At 45.2% G+C, this 19,861-nt stretch overlaps 1 protein-coding gene across 1 annotated transcript in view; it reads right to left on the reverse strand.

The window, feature by feature from the left end:
- Window positions 1-19,861, reverse strand: part of MUC6 (mucin 6, oligomeric mucus/gel-forming) — a gene marked incomplete at its 3' end in the record, with an annotated part of 92,634 nt that overhangs the window by 15,457 nt on the left and 57,316 nt on the right. The window contains exons 8-15 of the mRNA XM_014521416.1: window positions 18,199-18,308; window positions 16,062-16,269; window positions 8,190-8,333; window positions 5,930-6,050; window positions 3,465-3,603; window positions 1,646-1,750; window positions 414-486; window positions 33-170 (exon numbers count right to left, since the gene is read on the reverse strand). Of these exons, the coding sequence (XP_014376902.1) occupies window positions 33-170; window positions 414-486; window positions 1,646-1,750; window positions 3,465-3,603; window positions 5,930-6,050; window positions 8,190-8,333; window positions 16,062-16,269; window positions 18,199-18,308 (1,038 nt within the window). The remainder of the gene's footprint in view (window positions 1-32; window positions 171-413; window positions 487-1,645; window positions 1,751-3,464; window positions 3,604-5,929; window positions 6,051-8,189; window positions 8,334-16,061; window positions 16,270-18,198; window positions 18,309-19,861) is intronic.

Consider the following 19,861-nt stretch of genomic DNA (forward strand, 5'->3'; position numbering starts at 1 on the left):
AATGGGATGTGAGGAGAGATTGGATTTCTTACCTAAGGTTCTGCCTTTGAAAGAAGGTCCAACTTTTACATAGACCTGGAACACTGGTGATGTCTGAATTGTTACCTCCAGCCCAAAATTTGTGTACATTTGCATATGGGTAGAGGACTGTCTGAAAATGGTGATGTCACCTAAAAAGAATTAGAGCATTTACCAATAATTATTTGGCTAATATATTAATATTTAAAAATTATCTGTATACCTGCACATTTGTGCCACATATAATACTGCATATTTGGAGAGGGGCATTGTGAATTTTTCATCTTCCTCTGAAACTTCTGCTGTTTGACAGCTGCTGAAGAAAAGATGCTGGACTAGATGAACACAAGGTTTGATCTAGGCTTGCATATTCCACATTCTGCTTTGTTCTTTACCTGATTTATAAGGCAACCACTTGAATTCAGTGTTGTCACTAAAGACTTCATTTTGAGAGATTACAATTTTGTCCTGTGAAGAGGAAGACAGAATCAGAAATATTCTGAGTAGATGAATTGAAAACCAAATATTATCTAAAGACTGTCTCACATTACACTTAGGATGTATTAAATGCATTTAAAGCATTAAAGTGTCCATGCATTTGAGCAGTGAAATGCATGCTAAATGCAATTGTATTGTAGCAAAATTAGAACTTTTCATGGGAGGAGTATGTCCAGATGGTATTAAGTATCACACGTTCAGCTATCATCAGACTGCTCCATGGAAATCATATCAGTTCAAGACTTGTGTGGTACAGGGCTGGGACTGCCAGTTAGCTGATTGTCACTCCAGCACCACACAGAAGCTGGTTAAAGACTGCCAGTGACAGAAACCCAGCTTATCCCACAGATCCAGGACAGATCTAGTGGCAGAAGTGACTCCATCTCCTGGGGTTGGTTCCCTGTGTCTTTCTCTGACTGTAGCCAGCAGCAGAGACCCAGCTCTCCCTGGCATGACAGGGGCAGGCACTCCCAGTCTGGGCAGTGCTGGGAACATGGCAGGGATGGCTTGGGCTCTGGGCATAGGAGTGGCATAGCTTTACAGATGGGCATGTGAGCTGTGCCGCTTAATGCCAGGCTTAATGTTCAGGGGAGGAGTCGAGGTGGGGCGGGGGGGGGCACAGCTGGCTCCAGCCCTGTCAGAGGAAGCTGCGATTGTAGTAAGCATTACTGTGCCACTGCTCAGAACACATTTTAACTTTTCATTTGGCCTGGTAATGCTTACTGCAATCTCAGATAAAATAAGTGCTAAGTGTCCCATGCCACAAGGCCCTAAAATCTCCAGATCATCCAGAGCAGCCTTGAACTAAAAGGCTGTTGGTGTTTATATTTAATTTAATCAACTCTTACTGTGACTAAAGCATTCAGTGAGAAAGGAATGCTTCATCCTTTCTCCCATGTTCCTATTCTAATTTTTCATTTTGTGGATCTAGTTACTTGATGCTTGGCCCCTCTCACTTGTGAAGGTGATGTAACATCACACAACTCTGCCACCATCATGGAATATGTTTTCATTTAGAGAAAATATAATCTTCTTCATTTCCCCTTGTGATACCACTTGCAGCCTGTCTATTTATTTTGACAGACTGGCTTAGGAAATAGTTTGTAGGTCCCATGCACTGATCTCTTACCCTTGTAGATATGTAAATGATAGCATTCAGTGATGTTTCAGAATTAGAAAAACCAGACTTATCATACATAGCCATCAGGGTTCCATTGTGGGGAAGGCTGGGACTCTGAAAGAAAATAACAAGAAAGCATGTTTGCATGGAGAAAAAAAGATCCAAATCTATATTTATGCACAGCATCTATAGTACTCCTTCTGTTTTACCCTAAATATTTCTTGTTGGTGTGAGAACAAACCTTTATTCCTCATAATACATCTTACTCTTGTGCTGTATAAGTGATGGGAAGTTGAAAAGTATTCTGTGATGAATTCACAATCTATCTTAACCATTTTGTTTCAACAGACTGAGTAGCCTTTCCTGAATCAGACATACTGAAAGAGAAAATGGTGGGCAAAGTTTTCAGATGATAGAATCATAGAAAATTAGGGCTGGAAGGGACCTCAGAAGGCCATCTAGTCCAACTCCCTGCTCAAAACAGGACCTTCCCCTGCTTTTCAGATGTGAGTTTCTTTACTGTAGGATTTGGATATACAGTTTATTTGCTCAAAAGCTTACAATCAAGGCATGAAGAATCTATATATATAAAGGGCTTAGTCCATCTGTTTGTGTGTCTATGTGTCTGTGCATAATGCTCTTGGGGGGCACAGCTTTCGGCGGGGTGTGGCTCCAGCCAGTGCTGCATCACGAATGCCCATCAAGAATGAGGGTGTGTGGCTGGGTGTGGTGGGGCAGCAGCACGGGGCAGTGGGTGGCGGTGGCTGCATGCAAGCTTTCCCCCCCCGCATAGATGTGTGCCCATAATGTGCATTAAATTAGGCTAACACGCATTAATGCATCTCGTGTAGATGCACCCTTTTTTTGCAATCCAAAGGCTGCTTGCTCTTTTCCTTATTTAACTGGAACAGTGCCTACCAGGGAATTCCCACAGGTGCTTCAATTGAATTATGAGTGGTATTTTTCCTTTTAAAAAGTTGCGCTCCTCTCTAGGACAGATACTCATGCCTATTACAGAGTGGATTCTGAATTCCAGATAGCATTTTCCAGTTATGCTTAAATGCAACTTGCACCCATCACATATAAGCAGTTGTAGCATATTATCAAATAACTATAATAAAGATCTCATTTTACATCTATATACCTTTACCCTTTGGACCTGGAAATCCCATTAGTAGTGAGACAGTAACAAAGAACCTCTGTATGATCTGACAGTGCTTGCAAAAAATAGATCTTTACTAGTAGCAACCACCCTTATAATGTTTATAATATAATAAAAAACCTGATTATGTCGAAGATGACTGTGTAGAGTTTCACTTCCTAATGTTATGAGTTTGGGATTTCTTGGCAGCTTTTTCAGCCCCAAGGTACAGCATTTCAAAGGGTGGAGGAGGGGCATGCAGCTAGTCTGTAGACTGGATTCAGTCCACAGACTAGCCCTGTGGGTTGGATCCAGTGTGCAGGGCCTGTCTGGTGCAGGTATCACTTGCATAGTGTACCCTGGACTGGCCTTGCACATCACATGCAGCGCGCACCGTGGACAGACCCCACACACTGTATGCAGCTTGTACATCTGCTCCAGGCCCTTTGCTATGTGCAGTGCATGCCAGACTGGCTCTACATGCTTCATAAAGAGTGCAGGGCTGGGACTGGTCCAAGACACACAGGCAGCACTGTGGGCTATACCATAAGGCTCTGCAGGCCAGATCCATCCCATGGGCCATATATTTGACACCCCTGGTACAGAGGAAAGGAAGTGAAGGCAGACTGGAAGTCTGATATTACCTTAACATTTGATCATTTTTACTTCTAAATCTCTAGAGCTTACCTTCATGAGGATGTAGGTGCAAACTCCATGGAACCTATATGATCTGGAATCAAATGTGGTGACAAAAGAACCTCCTTCTAGAGAACATCTACCTGGGCAGGGTAAGTCTTTGCAGTTCCACTGACCCATTAGGCATGTGCTGTAGGAAACAAGAACTTGCATTATGTGCCTATTAACTAGCCAACAATATTCCATCCCACCATTTAAGGGTCTGATTTGGGTTGATTGCATTCCTATGGCATCTTTTTGGTCATATCTCTATGCAGCAATATCTCGAAGTAGATAGACGTGATCTGTCATTCTGTGGAAATCTAAAGATGGCTAAACTCATCATCTTGATTACTGATTGACTGATATTCCACAATGGATGCATCAACACAAGATGCTAACTACGCAGTAGCCTAATAATACTGTGCAGTAGCGTGTCACTGCATAAATTATGCTAATGCGCTACTGCACAGTGTTATTAGGCTAGTGTACAGTAACATCACTAAAAAGGTGTTTGCCAGTGCCACTGTGCAGTAACTCTGGTTATTGTGCATTTATTTAGTACTTGATTATACAAGTACTAAAATGAATGTGCAGTAACCACTGTGCATTAATGAACGTGTAGACGTGCCCAGTGAGTAGTAAACATCTATAGTATGTGATAAGTTCTGAACTTTCTTTTCAAGCGCCTTCAAAATTTTATCTTTTCTTTGGCTGTAAAAGTTCAATACATTCTCCGTGAGGGAATACATATTTATTTGTTAGATTTATACGCTGCCTTTCCCAACATGAATAGTTCTTCTTCTCCATATATTTTTTTCTTTGCATTATCATTTGCTAAATACATACATTGACTCTATCTATCTCACTCTGAAGCTGGTGAGACCTTTGCATGGCTTGGCTCTTTCACAGGCAGAAAACAGGGTAGATTTGCACCTTATAGACTAATTAAATCAGAGATGTAAAGCATAAGCTGTCATTAGCAGCAGGCTTACTTCATGACACTGAAGTAAGCCTGTCTGATGAAGTAAGTTAGCTGCTTAAAAAAGTGTATGCTATCCATCTTTAATTTAGCTAGTCTATCAGTGCAAATCTAGCCACCCTTTTCCATGACTTCAAGCTAACATGGCTAGCTACCTCTCTTGGTGCTCTCTCAGCCATAACATTTCCTAAATAAATCTATATAGAAAAATTTATAGTAGTGACAGTTCTGCAGAACAGATTACTTATTTATCCATAGACTAAGTATAGTGTAGTAGTCTTTTCCACACTGCTGTGCCAAATAGATAAAACACTGACCTGGGACAACCATTTCTAATGGTGAAAGCCAATTTTAGGGCCAAGTCCTTTTATACTTTATGGACATAAATAGCACATACTTAGTCACGCTTTCAGTTTTAGGTACTTATGGAGTTTGTGATTCAGCTGTATGTGTACAAGTCTGTGCACTGACTATGCTAAGTAGGGCTCCACTCTGACTGAGCAGCTGCCCATTGATGTGTCATTATCCAGGCATGTGTGGGGTGTTAGTAAATCCTGAAATCTTAGTTGCAGGGAAACCACAACTAGTAGGTGTTATACACAGGAGGATGAGGACAACCGGTCTACCTTTTACCCTAATGGTTAAGGCAGTTGCTTAGGGAGTGGGAGACCTTGGTTCTATGCCCCCAACTAGACAGAGGGAGCTTGCATCTGCGTCTCCACAAAGTGCTCTAACCATCAGGCCACAGGCTAGCCGTTTCTTAGACTGTTCTCTTTTTTTTATGGAACTGGCCTACTGGGGAGTAAAGAGATGGAGATATGTAGGGTCGGGAGGAAGAACACAAACCAGAAGGTGTGTGGCTGAGTGAAGCCCTTAGAAGAAGGATGGGGCTTAGATTCTAGCCTTGACCCCTGTTTCCAAGGGCATTGAAACTTTCCCAGTGCTGTTTATCCAATAAATATTAAATATAAGGTACAGCGGGTCAGCTTCAAGAGGAAGACTGGAGAGGGCCTGGGCAATGTGGTTAGAAAAAATTGCTGGGAAACAGGAGATGCAGGTTCACACCTCTGGGCAAGGACTAGAACCCAACTTTTCCACTAACTTTACAAGGGCCCTAAAACTGGGATACTGAACTAAAGCCTTCACTTGACTTCTCGCAGGTAAACTCACAAGGCAATTCTGTTTCCATTTCACAGGGCAAAATAGAATCTCAAGCTGTGTGTAAATATCAAAATCTGCAGCTATACAGCTGCATATGTGCCACTCAGTCCTGTAAAACAAAAAAGGAGTTGACCCTCAGTCTCCTGGTTCATTCGGTGCTTAAAAATTCTGTGCTGAGACTTCCAGCAAAGTAATCTCTGTAACATATTTTACCAGTCTGGTAGGAATGGGATGGACTACCCAGTTTTTCAAATCATGCCAAAATTATGTCAAATCATCCAGCAGTCTAGGAAGATTGCTTCCAACCTTTTTCAAAGAAATCTGCCATACTCACCAGGTCCTGCATGCTGCTTTCATGATATCCCCGGGAGCATATTTCTTCCCATTCAACATGCATGGGCACTCGCTAATGGGAACACATGTTCGATTTCTTGATATGTCATCCAGAACAGTGCCTACCCAGAGAAGCAAATAAAATAGGTAAACAGTCATTTTCAAATTATTCTTTAGCCCCCACAGCTCTTCCATCCTATCCCCTATGAATCTTGCTTTTCAGAAGCAATTCTTCTGAATACATTCCAGAAATAGCTTTTTGCTCTGACTCAGTGCAAAAAACCATTGTGTCTTCTTTTCTCTGTCTGCTCCCTTTACAGTCAGATTAAGGCTATAGACAGGCATTCATTTCTACTAGTAGAAAAAGAGCCCAGGACCTAGAGCATACTAGCTCTGGCCAGACAGCTACATAAGTGAGCTACAGAGCTAGAGGCCCCAGGTAGGAGAGCATTAGAGGGCTGCTCCACGGGTCACTCCCACCCTTAAGGGAGTCCATTAATTAACAGCCTGTCCTCTCCCCTGCCTGGGACAGGAGAAGGTTGTCAATTGGCAGTTGGCAGCTGCTGAAAAGCAGCAGCTACCTCAGACAACCCGGGGAGGGTTCCAGCTGGAGGAGAATGCCCCCCACCCACGCCCATAGGTGGGACAGGGGGTCATTCTCTCATGGTTCCCACTACAGAAGACTATTCCCAGCTCCTTGCACTCCTCTGGGCTGACCTGGAGAAGCGTGGGGGAAGGAAGCTCAGGGAGCCTTGCCACTGGGGCATAGCAACCTGCCATGCCTCACACTGCCCTGGACTGCCCCAGAGGGTATAAGATGAGGGCATTCTGCCATGGAAGCAAAGTTCAGAGAGCCCTGCTTCTGTGGCATAGAAGCTTACCTCACTCCACATTGCTCTGGGTCAGTCTGGAGCAGTGCCGGGGGAGGCAGGGACATTCTTTAAACTGGCACACACAGCAGGAGGTGCTGGGCATATGCATCCGGGGATGAGTGAGCTTTACCATCCCTAACTGCACATGCTTATTTAAAGAAGGCTTAAACGTTCGTTAAACCCAGACACCCCAGTGTGTGGAATGGGTGGGGAACAGTGGGCAGCTGCTCCTGCCCTCCACTCTCCTCCTGGTCTCCAGCAGGGTGGCGAGTAGTGGGGCAGTGCTCCCCATGCATTGCAGGCCCTGGTCTGGGGGGACATGCAGGGAGCATTCTTACCCTTGATCTCCCCCTGATTCCAGGAGTTCAGTTGCTGCTGCTGCTCCCCATGCCTGCTCCAGACTGGGGAGACTCAGGTCTTGGGAAGGCAGAGGGAGCACTTCCCCACTATCTGACTTCCCAGTCTGGGAGGCGTGGAGGGACAGGAAAGCATACAAGTATTCATTCCTATGCACAAAACACAGGCAAGATCTTTGCCATTGAATGAGGAAGATCATGCTCTTAAATTAGGTGTGCTTTCTGCAGCAGAAATGTAACTAACATTTGTATGCTCTTAGTTTCTACCAGGAGAATGGTGATTCTCCAGGTAGAAACCGAATGCCTGTACATGTGAGGTTTTTTTGGCCATTCAGCTACCTTCACTATATACAAGACATATAGACATATGTACACTATATACACTATATGTAGACATCTCACCTCGAGCTTGAACTCCACCTCATAAAAGCAGGCTTTCTTTATAAATCTTACTTTTCTAATATTTCTCTTCATTACATTGCTGTCATTAAGCTAGGCAGTGTACTAATTACACTGGGTACTTGGAAACCTGGAACACCTTAGCCCTAATACTAGTTTTGCCACTACATTTAAGTGCTGCTCTGGGCAGACTACATAATCTCCACTTCCAGCTGCTGCAAAATGGGGATGATACTAATGTAATTTCCTATGTCATAGCAACGTGGAGGGAATTCTTTAGTTTGACTTTTTTTTAGTCCAGAAATTTCAGGAAATGCCAACAAAAAATGTCATTAAATTATTGTGGGACTATTCAGCCTGCAATATGCCTAAGGGTTTTGCAAATTATATATCGTACAGCAGAATCTTTCTGTTCACCAGTGAAATGCAGCTACTTCTGGAGTCAAAGAAGGTAACTGTATTAACTGTGTTAACAACATTAACTGTGTTAATGTTGAACAAGGTTAACAATTATTTAGAACAGGAAATGAATAATAATATTATGTTTTAAACAGTACTTTAAGGAGATAGCATATACATATCCCATATTAAAACCATATCATGAAATGGTCCTGCCAGCAGCACACTACAGGACAAATGTAATGTCCCACTTTCCCTTCTGGGCAAAAACAGCCATATGTGCAGGAACTAGAACAGCTGTACTCTGGGTTGGAACAGGTTTTAACACAGGGAGACCCATATTCTTTGTAGATTTGGTTAGCAGAGCATTTTCCTATAGCTGTAACACACAATGATGCAGAATATTAAGACACGTCGTCCTACATTCAAAGAAAGAAAAACATCTTACTGGCCCTGGAGGACGAGGATGAAGATGAGGATGAGGGAGGATAGCCCTTATGGAATCTGGCACTCCCTCTAACACACTGGTTCCCAAAGGGTGCACTGGTGGAAATGTGCCATGAGATCTCCCTGTGTGAGAAGGCAAAGCCCCCCACCCAGCACCCTACATCTGCTCCAGTCATGCCAGAGTTGCCTGCAACTGCTCCTCTGGGGACTGCTGCCACTGCTGCTGCTTCTCTGCCCTCCGCCCCACCCTCGATTCCTACCCCTTTCCCTGCCCCAAGACAGGCCCTGTGCCAGCCCTCCCCATGCTCCCACACACACTCCTAGCAGTATTCTCTGCTGCAAGTGGGCAGGTGGTAAGAGGCACAGATGAAGCTAAGCTTTGCAGCCCAACTTGTCCCTTCCATTCTTCCCACAATCCCAGGACCAGCAGGAGGAGCCCTAGGGCTGGTTGTTGGCATCTGAGGCCCTGCAGGAGCAGCCTTAACAGTGGGGGCTGCCCTTGCCTGTTAAGTTACAGACCAGGGGTCAAGAGGGGGCAGACAGTGGAAAGAACATGACATAACAAGGTGAGGTCCTGCTCCTGCTGCCCTTCACTACCATCACTATATACAAGTGAAGGCTGTATATCGTGTCACCAGCTAGTGGCTCCACCTAGATCAGCAATTCTCAATGTTTTTAGCCACAAGGTTCCCCTCCATACCTTTTCTGAATTTAGAGCTATCAGTGATTTTGAACTGATGTACTGTAAAATTCAGAAAACGTATGGAGGGGGGCCTTGAAGCTAAAACGGTTGAGAACCACCAGTATGAAGACTAATCCATATAGTATATATAATACATAAAGAAAGATGTATTTGAAGTCATTTTTAACAGTACATCTCAGCACTGGTATAGTTTCCTTTGGCAGGGGAATGGAATATGTTATGGTTTGGAAAAATATATATCTACACCCTGTCCAGCCCATCAATTAATCCTAACTGGCTCTGCTGGGAGCCTGAGGAGGGAGGACTGCACCTCACGCTGCTTTGTGCTTTGCTCTGCCACAGCTGGAGCCGAGCTGGGCAGCATGCAGACTCTTCTGCCTCACCCCTGCATCCATCTCCCCCTGTCTGGTTTCCCATTGGTACTGTGGCTATGCAGTCCTGGCACCACAGCCACCGGCAACCAGGCTCATGCAGGATGGGGAGTGCTGATCAGCCGTCCTGCCTGCTTGCCCACCTGCTGCAATGAGCCACTGCCACCATGGCACTGCTAATCTGTGCCAGCCATGTCGGGGTGGGGGTGCAATCCCCCCTCCCCCAACTTTCCTGGTGTGGCCCAGTGGTGGCAGCGGCTCCTTGCAGTGGGCATGTAAGACAGCTACTCAGCATGCTGGATCATGACCCATCCCATGTTGGCCTGGCTGCTAGCGGCCATGGTGCCAAGACTGTGCAGCACCAACAGGAAGCCAGGCAGGGTGGTGAGGGATGGATGCGGGGAGACAGGAATCTGTGCACTGTGTAGCCCAGCCCTGCCCTCTCAGTCTTGTGGCAGCAGCTGGCAGGCTAGGTAGTATCAATTGGCTTCTCCCCAGCTCTTAACAGCTCACCAAAACTCCTTAAGTGGCCCTCCAGCCCCAAATAATTGCCCACCCCTGTAAATAGAGTCATCCCACCAGGAAAAGGAAGATAAGCAGAATTGAAATGGGAGGAACTGGAAATGTTGGCATTGGAACCTTAAGAATAATATTCTCCATTGTCTTATACTTTATATAATCATTGTCTTATACCTTATATAATCACAATGTACAAAGTGAGTGAGATTGTGTCTTGCTAGCATTCAACTCCCCCTTTTTCACAAGATTTAATGACTCCACAAAATGTGGAGCAAAGCATAATCAAATTCTAAATATTTATGACTGTTTTTTTGTAGAACAATGCTCTTGTTTTCTCACCTGCAGATATTTGCTGTTTAACCTTAACATGGAATTTCTTTCCTTTCAATTATTTTTGTAACTACAAGTTCTGGTAATATTTTTGTAGCTTAATGGTCCATTGGCAATATAAATATTAAAACACAGGTTACACTAGAGTTATTATGTTTAGTGTGCTTAATAAATTTACAAGGTGACTTACAAATATTTACCAAGACACGTTTGCTGCCCTGAGGCATTTGTAACCTAAGACAAACAAAATAATGAATGGGAGGTTGTATTGGAGGGGAGGAAGGAAGGAATCATTCCAGAAAGCGAAGCGATTTAGAAGCAGGTGAGGGCTGAGGGACTTGGCAGGCAAATGGACAGAGTTTGCAATAAGTATAAGGGGAAGTGTGACAGAGGGCAAGAAGTCAAAAATATGGAAACAGATGGAGAGCAATGGTGCATGAAGACTGGGAGGAGTGCAGGGAAGGAGAAGAGAGTGGAGGGTGTAAGATTAGAAAGGCAGGCAGGACAAAAAGGTGCAAGGACTGGAAGATGACCATGAGGAGTTTGTGAGAAAATATGGAAAGTCAATTAATGGATTCAGAGATATAATATCATTTGGGATTCTGTCATCCTTTGTTGTTAAAATCCAAATAAACCATAGGAGGTGTCAAAGCAGCAACAATAAAAGGGGTAAGGGAAAGGATGTTCCTGTGAAATTAATTTATTTTAATAACTAGCCATTGATGGAACAGAACTACCATAAAATACATAAAAGGTAAACAGAATTATGAGTAAATAATCTGTTTCTAAAGGACAAAATGACCTTATAAAAGGTCATTTTGAAAGCGTCACTTTCTTGGCACAAGCTCTCTGGTAATTTAACATGTGTGCTGGTTTAGAAATAATAAAGTCACTTAAAGCTATTTGTGACTTTCACATGGTCATCATGACCCCTAGTAAAACAATGAGACTGCTGTGTTATGCTGACTAAACATTACAGTTTCAGCTGGATTTTGAAGGGTTTCATAAAGAAATTGAGCTTTCTAAAGTCCTTTTAAGGAACCTTTTTCTTTCATTCTCTCTTTTTTCTTCCTTTATTGTGGTGACAGTTTTGATATCTATAGCTGCAGTCAGGTGTTCCAGCAGACTCCGAGTGTTGACAACAAAAGGAAACCACAGAGAATCCTTTAAAAAAAGCATGCAAGTCTCTGAGGATATGGACTGGTATAACATTTGAAGTGCTTCACAGTGCAGCTGCATTTGAAGCATTTAAAAAAAGGTGTGTTTCAGCTGTGGACAGACATACAAACCTCTGTCAAGTCCATATAGCTGGAGTGGTTCAAAAATCATCATAGCTGCATGTAGAGGCCTGGTCTTCAGCCAGAGGGTGCAACAGAGGGCTGCTATGACCTGAGGCTCTACTCCCTTGTTACAGAGGATGCAGAAAAGGCTGAAGTGCTCAGTGCCTTTTTTGCCTCAGTCTTCACAGGCAAGGCCAGTTCCCAAACTACTTCACCACGCAGCAGAGTTTGGGGAGGAGGTGAGCAGCCCTCAGTGGTGAAAGAACAGGTTAGGGTCTATTTAGAAAAGCTGGATGTGTAAAAGTCCATGGGGCCAGATGGGATGCACCCGAGGGTGCTGAGGGAGTTGGCTCATGTGACTGCAGAGCCACTGGCTGTCATCTTTGAAAACTCATAGTGATCAGGAGAGGTCCTGGATGATTGGAAAAGGGCAAACATAGTGTCCATATTTAAGAAAGGGAAGGAGAAGGATCCAGGGAACTACCGACCAGTCAGCCTCATCTCGGTCCCTGGAAAAATCATGGAGCAGATACTCAAGGAATCCATTTCTAAGCACTTGGAGAAGAAGGTGATTAGGAACAGTCAGCATGGATTCACCAAGGGCAAGTGATGCCTGTCCAACCTGATTGCCATCTGTGCTGAGGTGACTGGCTCTGTGGATGTGGGCAGACCTGTGGATGTACTTTAATTTTAGCAAGGCTTTTGATACGGTCTCCCACAACATTCTTGCAGGCAACCTAAGGCAGTATGGACTGATGAATGGACTATACGGTGGATAGAAAACTGACTGAAGCATTGAATTCAGAGCATAGTAATCAATGGCTTAATGTCTAGATGGCAGTCAGTATCAAGTGGAGTGCCCCAGGGGTTGGTTCTGGGGCTGATTTTGTTCAATGTCTTCATCAATGACCTGGAAGATGGCAAAGAGTGCACCCTCAGTAAGTCTGCAGATGACATCAAGCTGCGGGGAGTAGTAGATATGTTGGAGGGTACAGCTAGGATTCAGAGCGACTTAGAGATATTGGAAGATTGGACCAAAATAAATCTCATGAGGTTCAATAAGGACAAGTGCAAAAGCCATGCACTTAGGACGGAACAATCCCATGCACTAGCACAGATTGGGCACAGATTGGCTAAGCAGCAGCTCTGCAGAAAAGGACCTGGGGGTTAGTGAGCAATCAGCTGAATATGAGCCAGCAGTGTGCCCTTGTTGTCAAGAAGGCTAACGGCATACTGGGCTGCATTGGTAGGAGTGTTGCCAGCAGATCAAGGGACATGATTATTCCCCTCTATTCAGCACTGGTGAGGCCACATTAGGGGCACCTTGTCCAGCTTTGGGCCCTCCACAACAGAAAGGATGACAAATTGTAGAGAGTCCAGTGGAGAGCAACAAAAATGATGAGGGGGCTGGGGGACATGACTTATGAGGAGCTGAGGGAACTGGGCTTATTTAGTCTCAAGAAGAGAAGACTGAGGGGGGATTTAATAGCAACCTTCAAGTACCTGAAGGCGGTTCAAAAGAGGATGGAGCTAGACTGTTCTCAGTGGTGGCAGATGACAGAACAAGGAGCAATGGTCTCAAGTTGCAGCAAGGGAAGTTTAGGTTAGATATTAGGCAGAATTTTTCCAGTAGGAGGGTAGTAAAACATTGGAACAGGTTACCCAGAGAGGTAGCACAATCTCCACCCTTGGAGGTTTTCAAGACCCGGCTAGACAAAGTTTTGCCTGGGATGATCTAGTTGGGGATGGTCCTGCTTTGAGCAGGAGGTTGGACTAGATGACCTCCTGAGGTCCCTTCTAACCTTCATTTTCTATGATTCCCCATACCTCCATACTCTGAGAGAGGGAAAAAGAGGATTGTCAGTGCAGTTCTGAAGCCTCCCTCTCCTGGTGGCTGCAGCTCTGTCTCCCCCACTGCTTTCCCCCACCATGGGCGAGGGGAAGAGGAATGGAGCTAATGTCAGTGAGCATTCCACCTCTCCTGTCTTGGGGTGCCCATGCTGCCACCCCACCAAAACTGAAGATCCTGCACCTCCCCACTGAAGCTGGAAGACGAAACACAGGTATGCAGGGACTGTAAGCCAGAATTCTGCTTCTAGTGGTGTGGGGAGGGGGGAGGTGCTCAGTGTCTCTGGGTTCCTGGTTCTGGTGGGGAGCATGGGGTCTCTTATTTTCAGGTCTCCTGGCCGCAGTGGAGGTGGCTAGGGGAGCGGCACTCCAGGAGAGTGGAAATGGAGTTCACAGAACAGTGCTCACTGGCTGCATCTACATGAGTGGCAGACTGTGCAGTCGTTACTGAGAAGTCATTTAGTAACCAGTGTTACTGGACAGTACCATCATCGCATGGTTGTTTTAGATGCTACTGCACAGTAGCATCACTGTCATGGTTCATGCCTGGTAATGCTATGGCACCATAGCAATGAGCTACAGCATAGCAGCTCATGGGTACTGTGCCATAGCGTCTCATGTAGACATGCCCACTGATACCTTCTCTGCTCTCCTTCCCCCTCCCCTATGCGGGGAGTAGAGTGGAGCTTTGTAGACACCGGAGGATTCCCCGGTCATGCTCCATGCCCATGTGTAACAAGAAAGGCTTCATTTTGAAACTTTTCTAAATAGTACCTCATTCTAAGAGGGTCACTTTTAGAGTACTGTGGCTATTTCTGGAGCATTTGAAAGGGCGTATACATTTGTCCAGCTCCTTCTTTGAAGTGCTTCAAAGGCAATTCAATTGAAATTCTTTGAATGCAGTTTCTGTTCCCACCCTGACAGTAGTAAAAGAGATAACTTCCTCAATGGTCTTTACAACTAAGAGGGTTCATCTTCTATAATAGACCTGATTAGCACGTGTAACTCCTGTGATAGGAGCCCAGATGAGATTAATAGAGATGATGATAAAAGGAGTTATAGGACCTTTAACGTTGGCTCTATTCCATGGCTCTTTTAGCCTGGAACACAGTGAGAAAAGTGCAGTGAGCAGAGAAAGCAACCTGCTGGAGAGAGTCTGGGGAGCCTGCCAATTTTCCCACACTTCGCTGTGGGTATTCTTCCCATTTAAATTTGTTGGCCTGGGATCCAGATGCAGGAGCTTTTTATTACCTTTTGTCTTTTGACTGATGGGGAATTGGAGAGAAAAATGGTTTTCCTTCCTGTGTTTGGAAAGTCTTTATAATATTACTAGCCAATTGCCCATCAGGAATGACGGAGTGGGGAGCGTGCCGGGACGGAGCCCCATGTCCCCCACCCCCCATCCAGGCTTGCTTCCCCTATACCTTCTGCTGATTGGGGGTCAGGCATGCTCCCCCCCCCCCCCCCCACCCGGGGGGGGGGGGGGGGGGGGGGCGCGGAGTGGGCCCAGGCCCAATACAGGGGAGGACCGGGCCCGAGGGTGGGGAGAAGCTGGGCTGCTGCAGCAGGCCTTGGCTGACCTGGCAGTGGCAGGGGAACGGGAGGAGCAGGCTCGGAGCTGACGCAGAAGAGTGGGGGTGGGGGAGGAGTGGGCCTGGGCCCACTGCTGCATCGGGCTGCTTTGGGCTGGGCCTGCTGCTCCCCCCCTTCCACTGCCTCAGGGGGTCGGCTTCTTCTCAGGCTCAGTTCTTCTCCCAGCCTGTGTCAGGCCCGGGCCCACTCCTCCCCTCCTCCACCGCCACCACCATGGTGTGCCCACTATTTCCCTAACCCATTTCAGGTCTGCTCTTCCCCCCACCGCTGGTGCCTTGGCCCTGAAGGTGGTGATGATGGAAGGAGGAAGGGTGGGCTCAGGTTAGAGCTGGTGGCCTTGCCCCATCCCGTGGTGTCTTGACCCTGCTCCCTCCCTGTGCTGCCACCACCATCACCTGCAAGGAATGTGGCGGGGGGGAGGCCAGCTCTGCTCTCCATGCCCCACCTTTGCTCCATCATTGCTACCTGCAGGGAGCAGGGCAGGGGCCCGAGGCCAGAGCTGCTGGCCTTGCCCCCCTGTTCCCTCTGCTCTGTTGCCCCTGCCTCCAGGGAGCAGGGCAGGGGGACAGAGGGCGAGGCCTCTCCGTCCCATGTCCCCACCATCATGGCAGTGCTCCACCACTACCAGCTCCTGTTTGAACGCTTGTTCACACTCTGATCAGCTGTTTGTTAGCCAGTCAGAGCACGAATAAAGCGTTATGGACAGACAGACAAATGTAGGCTTTTCTGATATTAAAATTATGCAACAGCTACAGGTGTTCTACACTTGACTAAAGCTCCCAATTGGATTTATAAACTTTTAATTTGTATTTGCTTGTCCCTAGGATGTACCAAAGTATGGCTCCTACAGATAGCCATTTGCCCAAACACCATTGCTGTGACAATGAAAAAGCAAATAATTTTTAAGAGTGGAGACTTTAAGAGTGGGGAGTGGAGAGTTAACAGATTTTTAAAATTCCATTAGGTAATTCATTCTATTTCTACATCAGTTTGTGGTATAAAATATTATAACTCACAGCAGAAGTCTTCACTCCTCCAATTGGACACCACCTGGTGAGACATGGCACATTGCCTAGAGTACTCAGACAATGTAGAACAAGTACAGTTTCTTTGCCCTGGATCATTGCAGTCTTGCATATCAAGCTGACAGCGAATGACAAACCCTTTCTTTGTCACATTGCAGGTCCGAGACACAAGGTTAAGTAGCTGGGAGCAGATTCTGGCCTAAACGCAAACAAAAAAGAAAGTGGATGCTAGTAATGTGTTCGCCTATGTTGAAAACACAACAAAATAGTATTTGTACCTCCACTTTTTTCAATAGTAATTGACTACTATGGTGTGAGAATACTGTGGCATAATTCCTTGCAGCTCTTTATTATACTCTTGTGTTGACTTACCTCAAAGTGCATAGGAAATTTTATAAAATGGGAGGGAATGTAAATGAAATGGTTTAGAGGGGGAGGGCTCTCCGCATGTCGAATTAACTTCTCCTTTCATCATACTAAAAGCTAAGCATTCTTTTGTCACCATCACACTTCCATAATGATGCATTATCATTTTCTCATGAAGAACTAACAGGAAGAAACACGTTTCAGGAAGAAATATGGTGTGGACACGTGCCTCTTGGTCCAAGATTATAGTGTTCATTCCATGAGTGCTGGTTTATTAGAGATAGTACAATGTTATTTGTGCTGTTCCTAGGCATTACTTTTTTTTAAAGAAAATAATGAGTTTGGATATGTAATAATAGCTGATCATTCTGTTTTTGTCCAGCATAATTTGATTATGCACATAGCATTATCTGCTGAAGCATCATATCTCAAAAGAAAATAACATACAAGAAGCAAATGCTTGACTGTTCAAGCCAAAGGATGTGCTCCTCAAATTCAAAGGAAATAGATTTTTAAGGGGTTTTATTACAACTTTCCTTCTGCAGCTCCACACCTTGAGAAGGTTATTTCTCACTCAGTAATATACAGTAGCTCTTCCTCAAAAATATAGTAGGTTCCCTTTTTATAATCCTGCCATTTATTGTTTTTTCTCTGCTCCAGTAAAGGACAGACCTTGAAAAGAATGACGTCTGAGTTCTCTTCTTATTCCCTCTAGTACTTGTGCCAGTAATTTAAATAGAAAGGTTGGTTTTGATAAGTAAAGCCAATGGAATTCTTGGATTGCCAAATTAATTGTAGAAAAATGCACTGAAAATATTAGAGGAAAAAGTGAAATGTCTTATTTTAAGAGAAAACCCTCTGTCCTCTTACCATGTTCTGCTTCCTTGCTGCTTACACAGAGTAGTTTGATAACCCCTGTTTGACAGAGTAAATATACATCAACAGAGTAAATATGCAGCCTTGCACAGAAGTAGAAGTAGGTCCAAAGTGAACTATCATGTACCTAATCTGGACTGTCATTTGGAAGACATAAATATGCATTTGCTTTTTAGGCACACAATTTTAACCAGACTCCATATAATCTTTTAGGCAGGTAAACGTGTGCAGGGGACAGGAAACCTGAGTTCACAAAATAAAATGGCATGAGGGGAACTCCATAAATGAGAAGAATGGGGTTTATCCCACATAAAATTTCCTAAATCTACAGATTGCTTGAAATCCATAGAGGCTTTCTGCTTCTGCTTCCCCCTCCTCCCTCCTTCACCCACAACCCCTATTGTCCGCAATACCTTGTGTTTGGTAAATGTGCTGGTTCTTCTTAATAGGCCCTCAGAGGCAGTTTGTCTTCATAACAGTTGATCCCATATGGGATTATAATATATTAAATATCCTTAAGTATATGCAGCACATAACAGGATGCCACTTTTGGCTTTGTACAAATCCCATTAAAATCCCACCATCTCCAGTGAAGTTTGTATGAGGACCTAGCTTAACTTTCTGAATGCACACACTAAGCTTTTGTGTTTTCCTTTATGAGCCCTATAAATCTAGCCTTGGTAGTATTTCTCGATCTTTTAAAATATGCATGCTGGTACAAAGAGCCTTTTTATTAATCTCTTAATACTATATCCTCTGGTAATCTTACCCCCTTTTAATATCTTCAACTATAACTCTGGGCTGATCATTCCCCCAAGTTGCACTTCCTTCTCCAATTGAGTTTATACTGTTAAAAATCCTCATAAACCAGAAGAATGATACTTACATATTTTTTGTGAGGAACGTTGGAAATTGGTGTTTCGTGAGTTAGGCAGTTCTCTGATGGGTCATCCATTTTTTGTAAGGCAGCAAACATGTATGCGTCTAGTAGCTTACCTGTAATTAAAAGGTATAAGAGATCAGAAAAGCTTGTTAGCAAGTTTTCTGTGAGGCTACAGAGCAAAACCCAAGATCTATTTGTTCACTCTAGACTGTGTTATTGCATAATTCTGTGCATAAACACATGTTGGCAAAAATCATGGATCATACTTCATCATAAGACTCTACCCTCATCTAGACATGTGCCCGACGCCTGTTCAGATGAGTTCTGATTAGAATGTGTCAGAACAGACTTGATAAATCAAGTCTGCTGGAGCACGCTAATGAGCATGGTGATGGGGGTGCTTTAACTAAATTTTGTTGAACTAGCTTTATTTAAAGTGCCTTCACTGCCATTTTGAAGTGTGTATGCTGAATACATGAGATGCTGTGGGAGTTTTAATTAGAGCTGCTCTAATTAAAGTGCCCTCTCCCCCCTCTCAGAGCATGTTTAAAGGCACCCATTGATTTCCAGAAACAAATGAAGCATGGTAACTAGTGGTTAAGGCATCAAATTTGCAGGTATTGAATTACTGCAGTGTTGCTCCCACCCGAAAGTACAATCAAAACTTTTCATTTTCCTGGCTCAGTTCTCTGAACATTTCACCCTTTCCTTGATTTCCTCTAATTCAAATCCTCCATTGCATTAAACAGAAGCTTCTTGTCTTTCTCATTAAATATCTGACATGTGTTAACCTCTCTGAAATTGTCACAGTTCTAATCTTATCTGCTTATGCTTTGGCAGCCATACCACTTTTACTGCCTGATGGCCAGGGATCCTGGTTTTCTCTGTTTAAAAATCGCAAATTCTCTGATTAAAACCTCCCCCCACAACTTCTCTGATAAAACCTCCCAAAATCCCTTACTCCCCACCCACAGCTCTCCCACCCCTGCTCATACCCCTCACTCTCCACCCACAAAGGGGGCCTGGGTCTGCAGCCCACTGCCCCTCCCAGCAGCACCTGAGCCCTAGCTGCCACCCATGGGAGGCAGCAGTGGCTGCAGTGGAGCAGAGTGTGAAGCCTGGCTTCCCCCTCCCCACAGGTGGCATAGCTGGAGCATAGCTTGTCAGGGGTTAGTGGATGCTGGCTGTCCCCTGTAGGCTCAGGCTCCCAGCCCTGTTGCCCACCCCCTGAGGCATCCATGGCCCAGTGAACGGGACCCAGTGCAGCAGGGCAGAGTGGGACAAGGCAGGGAAACTCAGGAAGCAGTAGGCAGCCTGCCCCACCATGCACAAATCCAGGGGGCACGTGCCCTCCATGCCTCCCCGGGAGTGTGCACAGTGGCAGGGAGCCAGCTCCCACCACCACCCCCTGGATGAGCTGCCCGCACCTTTGTCCTGCTCCTGACCCAGGCCCTACAGCTGTGCATTCAGGCCCTATGCCCCAAGCCCTGCACACTGCCCAGGCTGGGCAGCAGCAGCAACCCCAGCCCCAGCCCTGCCCACTCCCTCTGTCACTATGGTGGCCTCATTTTCCCATCCCCTAGACTAGACTTATGTGTGGGAGTTGATTTCTAGGCTGCCTGGCAGCCATGTGCATTCATACGTGGGCACATGCACATGGTGCCCC

The sequence above is a fragment of the Alligator sinensis genome, unplaced genomic scaffold, assembly GCF_000455745.1.
Source record: "Alligator sinensis unplaced genomic scaffold, ASM45574v1 scaffold5_1, whole genome shotgun sequence".
Classification (NCBI taxonomy): domain Eukaryota; kingdom Metazoa; phylum Chordata; order Crocodylia; family Alligatoridae; genus Alligator; species Alligator sinensis.